The sequence below is a fragment of the Chiloscyllium plagiosum genome, chromosome 5 (genome assembly GCF_004010195.1).
Source record: "Chiloscyllium plagiosum isolate BGI_BamShark_2017 chromosome 5, ASM401019v2, whole genome shotgun sequence".
NCBI classification, from domain to species: Eukaryota; Metazoa; Chordata; class Chondrichthyes; order Orectolobiformes; family Hemiscylliidae; genus Chiloscyllium; species Chiloscyllium plagiosum.
In genome coordinates, this window is record NC_057714.1 from 97,914,950 (window position 1) to 97,929,670 (window position 14,721).

Here is a 14,721-nt window from a genome sequence, read left to right on the forward strand (position 1 = left end):
ATTCCCATAACTCTGACCAGAACTGGATACAGTATTCCAGAAGAGGCTTCACCATATCCAGTGTAACCTCCGCATGACTTCCCAACTTCTATACTCAAAGGACTGAGCAATGAAGGCACGTGTGCTAAACTCCTTTTTAACCACCCTGTCTGTGATGTGAACTTTAAAGAATTATGTATCTACGCTCAGAGGTCCTTTTGTCCTACAATGCTATCCATTAGCTAAAGAAGCCTACCCTTGTTTGTTGCACTAAACTGCAAGACCTTGCACTTATCCAGATTGAACTCCATCTGCTATTTTTCAGACCTTTGACTCATTTGGTCAAATCCCTTTTGTATTCTTAGAAAACATTCACTATTACTGTGCCACCAGTTTGTGTCATCTGCAAACTTATTACCCATGCCTTTTATATTTTCATGCAAATCATTGAATAGTTTTATTTACGACGATGGATCTTTGGAGGCTGAATAATTGTTTTGGGTCTTCAAAAAGAAGCATACCTTTGACTTGGTTAATTCTCACCTTTTAAATTGTTTGTGAAAAGATGCGCACTAGATCTGGAGTCTTGTGTACATTTTGTGCTATGCCATTTGGTGATGGTTTAAGTCTTGACTTGCCTTGTGCAAAATGTAGCTGGTAGAGAATGTTATGAATTTTAGTTTCACTAGTGTTCTAGATTTTTTGAATACTTAGTTAAGGTAACAAATCTATCGTCAGATATACAATATCGAACAGGCCCTTTGATCCAACTCATCCAGGCTGACCCGATATCCTAAACAGACTAGTCCCAATTGCCAGCATTTGAGCTCATACCCCTCTTTTTTTAAAAAAAAATATATAAACAAGATAATGCTACACATGAATGCGGTGGCTGTTTGCTGGATTGAAACAGCTGAATTTTACTACTTATTCTGCAACTATGGCCCTGTGTTTGCGATCCGCGCAAAAGCAATGACCAATCACAACTGAGTTTGAAGTGAAATACAAACATACTCAGTATGTAATAGAGTGGGTGATTTTCAAGGACATGGGGACAATAATGAAGCTTGTTTATATATTGTGGTTTATGAAGAGGAAGAAAACCTTTAAAGTATTAACTATGTAACAGAACATGGGATGAGCAAATGTTCCAATTTAGTTCAAAAACCATTTGGGCTCTGTTGAAAGGAGACCTGATGGAGGTCAGAAGCAACTACATTGCCCCCTAGAAAAGGGGTTCATTCAGAGCAGTTAAGGAAATGAGTCCCCTTCATGTTAAAGTATAGTTTGTGAATTTCCAGGTCATGGTGTTTGGTTAGCACTGCAGATTATTAAACAACTGTTCAAACTCTTGGTTGTTTGCTCCTGGAAAAAGAGTTGACAGCACCTGAGACCAGAATTGAGAAGAAACAATTAAATCAAATCTGCATATTTGAGGGAGTTTCCTCTTGGATTTTGCCCGTAAAATTATCATTTGGGATTTTGTTCAATGATCATCTAATTACTTGCATTCCATTGCCTTTTTTTTTAAATAAGAAACTACTCTTCTTGCCTGGTCTAGTCTTGCATCTGATTCCAGGCACAGAAATGTTGTGGTTCTGTTCGCCGAGCTGTTTGTGTTGCAGACGTTTCGTCCCCTGTCTAGGTGACATCCTCAGTGCTTAGAAGCGCTTCACAGGAGGCTCCCGTGATGTTTCCTCCGGCATTTATAGTGATTTGTATCTGCCACTTCTGGTTGTCAGTTCCAGCTGTCCGCTGCAGTGGCCGGTATATTGGGTCCAGGTCGATGTGCTTATTGATTTGAATCTGTGGATGAGTGCCATGCCTCTAGGAATTCCCTGACTGTTCTGTTTGGCTTGTCCTATAATATAGTGTTGTTGTCCCAGTCAAACTCATGTTGCTTGTCTTCGGAGTGTGTGGCTCCGAAGGATAGCTGGTCATGTCGTTTCGTGGCTAGTTGGTGTTCATGGATACGGATCATTGGCTATCTTCCTGTTTGTCCTATGTAGTGTTTTGTGCCGTCCTTGCATGGGATTTTGTACACTACATTTGGTTTTCTCATGCTGGGTATTGGGTCCTTTGTCCTGGTGAGTTGTTGTCTGAGAGTGGCTGTTTGTTTGTACGCTGTTGTGAGTCCTAGTGGTTGCAGTAGTCTGGCTGTCAGTTCAGAAATGTTTTTTTATGTATGGTAGTGTGGCTAATCCTTTGGGTTGTGGCATGTCCTCATTCCATTGTCTTTCCCTTAGTCATCTGTTGATGCAATTGCAGGGGTATCCGTTTTTGGTGAATATGTTGTATAGGTGTTCTTCCTTTTATTTGCAGTTCTGGTGTACTGCAGTATGTTGTGGCCCTTTTGAACAGTGTCTTGATGCGACTTCTTTTGTGTGTTGGGGTGGTTGCTTTCGTAGTTTAGGACTTGGTATGTGTGTGGCTTTCCTGTATACCTTTGTGGTGAATTCTCCGTTCGGTGTTCTCTGTACCATCACGTCTAGGAATGGGAGTTGGTTGTCCTTTTTCTTCCTCTCTAGTGAATCGGATTCCTGAGTGTGGGGCGTTGATGATCCGGTGTGTGTTCTCTATTTGTGTTTTTAATGATTGCAAAGGTATCATCTACATAGCTGACCCAGAGATTGGGTTGAATTTGCGGTAAGACTGTTTGTTCTAACCTTTGCATTTTCACAAACCACTGATCAGGAATGGACCCGGACCATAGAACAGGCCATCACCATCGTACAGAACAGGACCACACACCGCATAAAAACAGCACTCAAAAAAAATGGCCAAACTGTTTGTGAAAATGCAAAGGTTAGAACAAACAGTCTTACCGCAAATTCAACCCAAACTCTGGGTCAGCTATGTAAATGATACCTTTGTTATCATTAAAAACACAAATAGAGAACACACACTGGATCATCAACGCCACACTCTCAGGAATCCGATTCACTAGAGAGGAAGAAAAAGGACAACCAACTCCCATTCCTAGACGTGATGGTACAGAGAACACCGAACGGAGAATTTACCACAAAGGTATACAGGAAAGCCACACACATACCAAATCCTAAACTACGAAAGCAACCACCCCAACACACAAAAGAAGTTGCATCAAGACACTGTTCAAAAGGGCCACAACATACTGCAGTACACCAGAACTGCAAAAAAGGAAGAATACCTATACAACGTATTCACCAAAAACGTATACCCCTGCAATTTCATCAACAGATGCCTAAGGGAAAGACAACGGAATGAGGACATGCCACAACCCAAGGGACTAGCCACACTACCATACATTAAAAAAAATTTCTGAACTGACAGCCAGACTATTGCAACCACTAGGACTCATAACAGCATACAAACCAACAGCCACTCTCAGACGACAACTCACCAGGACAAAGGACCCGATACCCAGCATGAGCAAAACCAAAATCCCATGCAAAGACGGCACAAAACACTACATGGGACAAACAGGAAGACAGCAAACGATTCGCATCCATGAACACCAGCTAGCCACAAAATGACATGACCAGCTATCCTTAATAGCCACACACTCTGATGACAAGCAACCTGAGTTCGACTGGGACAACAACACTATTATAGGACAAGCCAAACAGAGAACAGCCAGGGAATTCCTAGAGGATGAATCAACAAGCACATCGACCTGGACCCAATATACCGGCCACTGCAGCAGACAGCTGGAACTGACAACTGGAAGCGGCAGATACAAATCACAATAAATGCCGGAGGAAATATCACAGAAGCGCTTCCCAGGAGGCTCCCAAGCACTGAGGATGTCACCTAGACAGGGGACGAAACGTCTGCAACACAAATTCCCAGCTCGGCGAACAGAACCACAACAACAAGCGCCCGAGCTACAAATCTTCCAAACGTTGACCACAGAAATGTGGCTCACTCTGAACTCTGGTCTGAAATGGCCTAAAGAGGCACTCGCTTCAAGGGCAATGAGGGACAGGCAACAAAAATTGACTTTGTGATGCCCACATCCCATTCAAGAATGAAAATTCCTAGCTGTATGTTGCCCCCAGTCTCTCTTTAGGTTGCACACTAATATCCTGTGGAACTTTCTGAAAAGCTTTCTAAATTCATGACATCCACTGTTCTTATCATTTTCCATAGGTTATGTCCTTCAACTGCATTAGGTTGGTTGATCATGATTTCTCTTTAATATCAGCGATTAGATAGCCAGATTTATATAAATGCATATCCTTTATAATATAGCAATTTTTTTTCCTTCTGCTATTGGGCTGACAGATGTGTAGTTTCCAGCTTTACCCTCGCTCACTTTTCAGTAGTGGTATTACATTTGGCATCGTCCAATCTGCTCGATCAGCTCAGGATCCAACAGAATTTATCTACTTTTCATGGCTACCTCACTCAGTACCCAATATGTATATTATTAGGCCCTGGGGATTTCAGTTTTCAGTGCCATTAATTTCTTTGTGATTTGCTTTAATTGTTCCTTCTCGCTGGACTTGCTTCCCCAGCATTGTTGGTAAGGTAGGACTAATGTTGCTTAATTGATATGCCTTTTCCTTGTCCTCCATTCAGTTCTCCTGCCTTAGACAGTAAGGGGCCTACATGTTGTCTTCACTTTTTACTATCCATATCAAAGCTCTTGGTCTGCTCTTAGTTCTTCCAAGTTTTCTCTCATTGTATTTTCCCTTTTTTTTAACTGAATTTTAAACTGCTTTCATTCCTCCAAATTGCTATTTTTTCCAGCAGCTTTGATTTCTTTTTGTTTAGCTATGGTTGGACCACTTTTTCCTGCTGTTTATGCCAGAAACAAATGAATAACTTGTAATGCATTAATTTGTTAAATATAACCACTAATGAAGTTATCCAGTTGTAGCCAACTCATTGCTGGTACTTACCAGTTTTGCATATTTAGATTTTATTTTCAAATTGGACATTCACTTTTATCCCAATGAAAAATTTTATGTCATGGTGACTTTTTCACCAAAGGATCCCTGACAGTAAGATTATTAGTTGACCCCTTGCTGTTGTCAGCGTAAGGTTTTCTTATTTCCACTCTGAGCCATAATGCAAAATATGATATCTTAAGATTAAAAGTCATTTTTTGATTCTAATTATCAGAATTATAGTGAACTGTGCTCCTGAATGAAGTGATTGTAATTTGAGTGCTTTTTAATATTTCTTGGGGGTGAGGATAGCCATTTCAAAATTTTTGTTTTGCAGAGATCCCAGACACAGTCCCCTCCACCAAAGCCGCCATCACCTAACTTTGAACTAGGGTTGTCCAACTTCCCTCCTTTGCCTGGAGCTGCTGGTAATCTGAAGACTGAAGAAGTTCTTGAGAATAGACTATCAAATGTGGTCAAAGTACTTCCAAAAGAGAAGGCACAGATATTACAGGTATTGTGATCATTGGATTTTTTTGAAGAATATAATTGTACCCTTAAACTTACAGAATTGTAGAGCTCACGAAAGAGGAATGCTGTACATGCTTCTGAACAGATTAAAGTTTCAGAACTAACATTGAGCTAAACTCGAGCCCTGTGTTATCCTGAACCATTAGACAGCTTAAATTGTTTGGAAAATTGTGGAGCGGTAGTACCTCCATGATAAAGGCTAGCTTTTGAATGAAAGCAACTGCTGAGCTTAATGATTGTGAAAAGGCAGCACTCGTTTCTGGAGAAATCCATATGGTTGTTCAGTGAGATACAGGTTGGAGGGGATTTGGCAAGTCAGACTGATAGCACAGTGTGGCTTTCCAGTGTTGAGCTGAACATGTCAAATTTAAAGTAATCCCTTCTGCCTGCCTTTGGTCCATATCCCTCCATTTCTTGCATATTCATGTGCTTGTCTAAAAGTCCCTTAAACACCCTTATTCATATCCAACCTCTGCCAACTCCACTACCCTTGGCAGACCCATCCAGACTCCCCTATTCTGTGTAAAAGAACTTGTCCCTCGCTCTTTTTTTCTCTCCAGGCCTGTGCACATAATGCATGCCCTGCTAGTATTAGAACATTAGACATTTTGGTCAAAGCATGGCCTGAAATAGTTTAGAAGGATTGTGTGTTGTGCTGAATTAATTTGACAGCATCAACAGATCATATTTTCAAATTAATCTCAAATTCAGAGTATTCCAGGTTAAATGGAAGAAATCATCTTTGAATGTATAAAGAAGCTAAATTCAGGTTTAATTAGTTTTTAATGTTCTACACTTTCTGCTCCCTGCAGAATGTTGTGCTGTTTTTACCCAACATTAAACTGGGTTCCCATCTGCTCTTCAAGTAAAAGTTAATCAGTGCTACAAAAGCAGAAGGATTCTGCTTTCTTCATGAATCTTTCAAACAACCGATTGGTTCTTGAAGTTTATAGGTCTGGTGATGAGTTGGTGGCCGCCTTTCCTTAATGCCAACAATTGACCACTTCAAGAATTTCATTGCCTATAAAACATGAATTATTAAACAAATGCCATTATTTTGAAACATTATGTAGACTGAGGCTGTACTTCCTTTTTTATAGTTTGAGGGAACTAGATCATCTTCATCTGGATGTACTTAAACTTGGCTTGTACTATGTTGACCAGTCCATGTAATGATAAATCTAGTGTATATTAGTAATTATCAACATGTGCTAATTCAGTTACTCATTCTCCAAATGGAAGTTTGGCAAAGTGGGGCATATTTCTCTAATCAAGTTGATCTTAGAAGGAAATTGAGTACCAAATTGTTCTGTGCAATTCTTTGTGCAGGAATCCAAAGTACGTTTTAAGTTGCAAGAGGATTGTACTGGAATTGAAACTAATGCTTACAATTAAATTGCAAGCAGAACAGTGACTGTTAAGATAAATGGAATCTTCCAGCATTGCTTACTGAAACCAGCTTACTGTGTCTGATCTCTGAACTAGTTTAAATAGGATTGTAATGATTTTTCATTTTAGAGTATAAATGTTGATGCAAGTACCAACACTATACCTTCGGGAATACCACGGGAGACGTTGCCATCCGTATCTCCAACTGCACTGCCAGCAACTTCCGAGGGCTCCCCTTCACCACCACATTCTCCAGAAATCAAGTAAGTTATTTAAATTCTGGCAGCTGTTGATGCCAATAATGTTTGAAAATCTTTTGCATTTTTTTTAGTTAATGGACTAAATTGAACGTAATTATACTCTAATTCTGTAAATCTACACCAGAAAAATATTGAATGTGCAAAATTGCTTGCATGATGTGCATGCACAACATCTGCTTGCGCTCTACTGTTAAATGTTTTCTAGGAGCTTTCCCAAAAACCCTTTAAAGGGGCTCTAACCAATTGTCTTTGCTATTAAATCTGACCATATGTTTAGTAAAGTTGCTAATTTTGTATGAAGCAGTGATTCTTCAATTAAATAATAGCTGGTGTTGTAGAGATTCAATTTGGTCTGCAGTGACCCCATAGCTAATCTACCTAGCCTGCACATACCTGGATGCTATGGAACAACCCAGCATAGCCAGTCCACCTAACCTGCACAGTCTTGACCGTGGGAGTAAACCTGGAGTACTCAGCAGTAACCCATGCAGATACCAAGAACTGAATTCAGTCCCTGGTACTGAGGCAGTGGTACTAACCATGCTGCCACACTGAAGTGCTTGCTATGCACTTCACTTATTCCACTTAAGTAGTTTAGGACCATGTCCCCAAGTTAGTCCCATCTGTGTGCTTGCTTTCTTAAATTAAGAATAGCCTGTTAAATGTTGATACAGTGCAAGTATGCGTACTTAAAGTCATAGAGATGTACAGCATGGAAACAGACCCTTCGGTCCAACCCGTCCATGCCAACCAGATATCCCAACCCAATCTAATCCCACCTGCCAGCTCCCGGCCCATATCCCTCCAAACCCTACCTATTCATATACCCATCCAGATGCATTTTAAATGTTGCAATTGTACCAGCCTCCACCACATCCTGTGGCAGCTCATTCCATACCCGTACCACCCTCTGTGTGAAAATGTTGCCCCTTAGGTCTCTTTTATATCTTCCCCTCTCACCCTAAATCTATCCCCTCTAGTTCTGGGCTCCCCGACTCCAGGGAAAAGACTTTGCCTATTTACCCTATCCATGCCCCTCATAATTTTGTAAACTTCGGCCCACGATGTTGTGCCGAACTTCTAACCTAGATTAAGTACCCATCCATGTACCTATCCAAATGCCGCTTAAAGGTCGCCAATGATTCAAGTTTCACAACATCTTTCTGATAGGAAGGCGACCAGAATTGCACACAATATTCCAACAGTGGCCTTACCAGTGTCTTGTACAGCTTGTCATGATTTGATTTTATTGTCATGTGTATAGTGAAGAGCTTTGAGCAGTACAGGCCAATCATAGTAAGCAAGAACCTACAGATCATAGGGTGCTTGGACGAGTGAGGTATACAAGTTACACTGCGCAGGAGGTGCACGAAGCAAGATCAGCATTAACAAGTTTGACTTTCCTTGAACTTAGTCCATTCTTTAGGCTAATAACATGGATGAACTGTTTTCAGAAAGTAATAGTGAAGCATGAATGCATGATCTGCTCTAAGCTGCTTGCTTCAGGTTGTCTGTGGCTTTTATTCAGTGTGAATCTGAAATATCAATTGATTATAGATTCCCTTTTCTTTCCATCTCCAGAACAAAACTGAAATGGTGAATGATATCATTAATAGTAATATGCAAAGTTGACCTTGTTTGTGTTTCTTAATTGTGGCATTGGCATTAAAATGTACACTTTAAATCCTCAGAATCTGGAAGGAAAACTTAGAGTTTAGAAATAGTCCTGGTGTATTAAAATGTATTTTTCTAAATTCATGCAGCAGTGAGACTTATGCCAATCAGCCATGACCTATTAAGCAATTCAGTAGCATCTGAGTAACAGGTAAAATACTGTAGATGCTGGAACTCAAACCAAGTGCTGGTAATACTGAGCATGTCCAGCAATATCAATGGTGAGAGTAGCCTGTGTGTTGAAACTTATTTGGGTGGCATTTGCAACTGTTTTCCAATTTTCTGCCCATGAGAATACAGTTTGATATTTGACAGTGTTGTGATATTGAACATTAGAAGGAGAACCGGTTGTACCAAACTTGTGGAGCCACTTGTATGAATAAGTTGCTATAATTTAGTTTTTGCTCTGTACCTTCACTCATCAGCGATGTCCCCAATCTTTCTCCACAGGGAAGAAGCAGACTTGTTAATTTAACTTGCAGCTCATCAGTAGATTGATCACATTAGCTAGGAAGGTAAAAGTGTGAGGGCATGAATTTTTAAAAAATTTGCCCATGAAATGTGTGCATCACTAAAGACCAGCATTTGTTGACCATCGCTAGTTAATGTGGTCATGAGCCACCTGCTTGAATTGATGCAGCCGACCTGATGAGTTTACTCCCATAGTGTTGTGAAGGAGCATGTTGCACACCGTGACAGTGATGGAGTTGTGCTGTTTTTCCAAGTTCCGATGGTCATTGTAGGTTATTCTTGTGAAGTTAAAACATTTGGAAAGGGGCTTCTGATCTGAAATATATCTTGTACATGGTATGCATTGTAGCCACAGCATCGATAGAAAAAAGTAAATACTAAAGATGGATGTGCAGCAAGTAAGAAGTTTTTGTTTTTGATGTTGAGCTTCTTAAAACAACAATAATACAAGAACTTGGGATAGTATTCCATCATAATCTCCTGTGGCTTAGTGATGGACTGGCTCTAGGAATCAGGAAGTGAGTTACTCTGCAGAATTCCCAGAATCTGATTTCCTTATGTAATCTGTGTCTGTTTGATGGAATTACAATAATGGTAACGTTGACTTTCGAGGAATGCTTTGGTAGGATTCTCGATTGATAAGATGATCAGTGCTTAACATTTGGATATTAGTGAGATTTTGGGAGACCAAGTCATTTAAAGTATGTATTAACAAATTTGTTCGTGGCTTTAGCTGTCATTTTTGCTGTGGATTTGTATCTTGGTTCCTTTTTGGATTGACCTGTTAAATGTAAAATTGTGTCCGAATGGATGTTTGCTCTTTTTCCTCCTGGTATTAACTTATATTTCCAGCAGATGGTGCCCAAGACCTATTTCTTCAGTTCCCCGCAAGATATGTACTAGTGTTTGATGTACCAATTAGAATGAGCAAAACCTTTTTAGACATTGTGGAAAAGTTTTCCTTCAAATTTGCTATTCCCTAATTAAGAGCAATGCGATGAAACTGTTTTCTAAAGTCTTGCAGCCAATAGATAATGATGCTCCAAGGGTTTTGCTGATGGCTGATTTCACAATGCAGTTACACAAACAGCGTGGCTGAGGTTACCATGAAGGACTGTCCTCCGCCCGCCCCTGCCTGGCCATGACTCTCCGGTTTAGCCACCAGTCTGAGACTAGTCCTAAGATCTGGCAGAAGTATAATTACTTTACCATTTTTTAATATTAACCTTTTTCACTTCTATTTAGTCTGTTTATACTTTAAATAGGTTAAATTAATTCATTAACAAGTAATCGATCTCTGTTAGCACATGTTGGAGCTTTGTCTTTTTTTTTTCTTGAACTATCTTCATTTAATCCTGAAAGTGGGTGGGTAGTCCAGTTAGAGGGGCCAAACAGAATCTTATAGTGGCTAATGAGCCTGGCCAAGTGACTGCTATTTCAGTGGGAGAGCAATTTGGAAATAGTGATCACAACTCCTTAGGTTTTAAAAATTAGTTATGAATAAGGATAAGTCAGGACTTCACAAGAAGTACTAAACCGGGAGAGGGCAAATTATGTCAGTGCAAGTAGGCGATCCTTTATCCAAAATCGTTGGGACCAGTTTTTTTGGAATTTAGAATTTCGGAATAAGTGACAATTTGAAATTTTTAAAAATCTTACTGGAAGAGCAGACTTAAGACTTGAGAGAAAATCCAGGCCTGCTAGTGCTGGGCCATGCCACCACCCCCTACGTCACATCTGAGTGACACACATTGAATGGATGTCAACTTGGGTTAACAGATTGCATGCCAAACAACCTTTTTTTTTAATGAGAAAAAGCTTCACAAAAAAGCATTCTGATTTCGGAGCTTTTCGGATTTTGGAACTCCTGTATTAGGCAGGAGCTCAGGAGAGTTCATTTGGGAGCAGTTGTTACCGAGTCCATGTTTGACATGTATGTGTTCGAAGACCTGATCAGAGTTCAGGACCGGCGTGTTCCAATAAGGAGGAAGAACAAAGATGGCAATGTAGGGGACCCTTTGATAATGAGGGAGGTAAAGGTGTATGGCACACTTGCCTTTCACCAGGGAATAGAGTACAAGAGTCACCCTGTTATGCTGCAGCTTTAAAAGGATTTGGTCAGGCCACACTTGAGTATTGTTCAATTCTGGCCACGTTACAGGAAGGATATGGAGAGCTTTGAGAGTGTTTACCACGATACTGCTTTGATTTGTGGGTAGGAGCTATAAGGAGAAGCTAGAAAAACTGGTGGTTTTCTCCAGGGTGGTGGAGGCTGAGGGGAGACTTGCTGGACTTTAAAATCAGGAGATGCATAAATTGGGATAGGATCGAGGGTCAAAATCCTGAGTTGAAGTGCCTAAAAGTGGGGGCCATGTATTGAAAGTGAGGGGTGAATCTCAGGACATGAGGCAAGATTTTGTTTTGAGTGATATGTCAGCAACACTCTCTCTTGCCAGGCATGCAGATTCAATATGGGTGTTTAAGGGATTTTTAGGTAAGAGCATGAATAATGCAAGGAATGGAGGGATCGTTTAACTTTGTCATCATGTTTGGCGCGACATTTTTCGGTCCACGGGCATGTTTCTGTGCTGTTATTTTTGTTCTATTTTATAATCTAAACTAAAGAGCAGTGTCTACTTTCTGGAAATAGTCTCATGGAGATGTCTTCATTGTCATAACTTGAAGTGTGTACTTTACAGCAAGACCTTCTGTGGCTGCTCTGTAGACTCATTACAAAATAGTCACCTGTGCTTCAGGGAGAGACTGGAATATTTTTGAAAATGTTGCTGTTAAATGTGCAAAGTATTCATGTGTTCAGTCTGTATGGAGCCAATCTGAGTTTTATTTCCATCAGTTGCCCCACCTTTACAATCAATTGTTGATGCCAGTCCAAAATGTAATGCATTCCAGCTGAGTTAGCCAAATATCCAACTCCTACCAGTTAGTCACAAGTACCACCTTAAGTGGATTTAGTCTTTTGCAAGAACCAACAAGTCCATTCATAGAAGAATGGACTCACTAATTTTATCTAGAATTTTTTGAATTGTTTGTGATGTTAGAATGGGCCAGCATTTTACTCCGTTTTTCGTCAGATTATTGTGGTGGAGAAAGTGGCCATTCCATGTTTGCACCAACTCGGAGTGTCATGATTTCATTCCATTCTCTGTCCTTTGCTGACAACCCTGTGCATTAATTCTACTAAAATGATCATTTAATGCTGTCATGATTACTTTTATTGAACTTGCCTCCACCACACTTTTAGGCAGTGTATTTCAGATCTGAACTGCTTCCTGTGTAAAGGTTTTCTTTGACACATTGTATTTACTACTTCTAAATCACTTAGATGTGTGCCCTCATGCTTGTTTCTTTAATGTAAGCTGAACAGGTTTCCTTATCTACTGTCAAGTCTTCTCAGACTCTTAAATGTTTAAGAAGTACTTTCTCCTTGCCTTTTTCTGCAAGTGTCCAATTTCCACAAGCTTTCATATCTTTCCCCTGAACCATTCCCAAACTGTTCTTTTCAGTGGCTTCATGTCGTAAAATGTGGTATTCAGCTGTACAGTATGGAGGTCTAACTAGTTTTATAGTTTATTATAGTCCCTACTGATACATTCTTTCTGAAGTAGATATTGAAGAAAGGATAGGGAAGGTGATTCAGGAGATGAGTGACAGTAATAGGGTGGTTGTTATGGGGGACTTTAACTTTCCTGATATTGATTGGGAAAGCTATAGCTCAAGTTCGTTAGATGGGTCAGTGTTTGTTCAATGTGTGCAGGAGAGTTTCCTGACACAATATGTAGACAGGCCAACAAGAGGTGAGGCCATACTGGATTTGGTTCTGGGTAACGAACCAGGCCAGGTGTTAGAATTAGAGGTAGGTGAGCACTTTGGGGATAGTGACCATAATTCGGTGATTTTTACACCCGTGATGGAGAGGGATAAGTGTGTACTACAGGGCAAGAGTTATAGCTGGGGTCAGGGAAATTATGATGCGGTGAGGCATGACTTAGGATGTGTGGCTTGGAAAAGTAGACTCCAAGGCAAGAGTGTAAATGATATGTGGAACTTGTTCAAGGGGCAACTATAGAGTGTCCTTGATAATTATGTACCTGTCAGGCAGGAAGGAAAGGGTCGTGCGAGGGAGCCGTGGTTTAATAAGGAATTGGAATCCCTTGTTAAATGGAAGAGGGCGGCCTATCTCAAGATGAAACGTGAAGGTTCAATTGGGGCGATTGAGAGTTATAGGGTAGCCAGGAAGGACCTGAAGAGAGAGCTAAAAGCAGCAAGGAGGGGACATGAAAGGTCCTTAGTAGATAGGATTAGGGAAAACCCTAAGGCTTTCTATAGGTATGTCAGGAATAAAACAATGAGGGTAGGAATAGGTCCAGTCAAGGATAGTAGGGGGAAGTTGCGTGTGGAGGCAGAAGAGATTGCGGAGACACTGAATGAATACTTTTCTTCAGTATTCACTCAGGAACAGGGCACTGTTGTCGATGAGAATACTGAGGCACAAATAAGTAGAATGGATGGCTTTGAGGTATGTACAGAAAAGGTGTTGGAAATCCTGGAAAAGGTGAAAATAGATAAGTCCCCTGGGCCTGATGGCATTTATCCTAGGATTCTCTGGGAAGCAAGGGAGGAGATTGCAGAGCCAATTGCCTTGATTTTAATGTCCTCTTTGTCTACAGGAGTAGTCCCAGAAGACTGGAGGATAGCAAATGTGGTCCCCTTGTTCAAAAAGGGGAGTAGGGATAGCCCTAGTAACTATAGGCCGGTGAGTCTCACTTCCGTTGTGGGCAAAGTCTTAGAGAGAATTGTAAGGGATAGGATTTATGCACATCTAGATAGGAATAATGTGATCAAGGATAGTCAGCATGGTTTTGTGAAGGGCAAGTCGTGCCTCACAAACCTTATTGAATTCTTTGAAAAGGTGACGAAGGAGGTTGATGAGGGGAAAGCGGTAGATGTGGTATATATGGATTTTAGTAAGGCGTTTGATAAGGTTCCCCATGGTAGGCTACTGCAGAAAATACGGAGATATGGCATTGAGGGTGAGTGGGAGGTCTGGATTAGGAATTGGCTGGATGGAAGAAGACAGAGGGTAGTAGTTGATGGCAAAGTTTCTTCATGGAGTGCCGTCACTAGCGGTGTTCCGCAAGGATCTGTTTTGGGACCATTGCTGTTTGTCATTTTTATAAATGACCTGGAAGAGGGATTAGAAGGTTGGGTGAGCAAGTTTGCGGATGACACAAAAGTCGGAGGAGTTGTTGACAGTGAGGAAGGATTTGGCAGGTTACAGCAGGATATAGAGAAGCTGCAGAGCTGGGCAGAAAGGTGGCAGATGGAATACAATGTAGCTAAGTGCGAGGTGATTCACATTGGGAAGAATAACAAAAAGATGGGGTACTGGGCTAATGATCGGATACTTGGTAGTGTGGATGAGCAGAGGGATCTTGGTGTCCATGTACACAGATCTCTGAAAGTTGCCACCCAGGTAAATAGTGCAGTGAGGAAGGCATATGGCGTACTGGCTTTTATTGGTA

The 14,721-nt window shown here is 40.8% G+C and overlaps 1 protein-coding gene across 2 annotated transcripts in view; it reads left to right on the forward strand.

The window, feature by feature from the left end:
• The window catches only part of larp4b (La ribonucleoprotein 4B), a 107,902-nt gene that overhangs the window by 77,933 nt on the left and 15,248 nt on the right, over positions 1 to 14,721 (forward strand). For both annotated transcript variants that reach the window (XM_043690677.1, XM_043690678.1), the window contains exons 13-14: positions 5,191 to 5,367; positions 6,903 to 7,036. In XM_043690677.1, the coding sequence (XP_043546612.1) occupies positions 5,191 to 5,367; positions 6,903 to 7,036 (311 nt within the window). The remainder of the gene's footprint in view (positions 1 to 5,190; positions 5,368 to 6,902; positions 7,037 to 14,721) is intronic.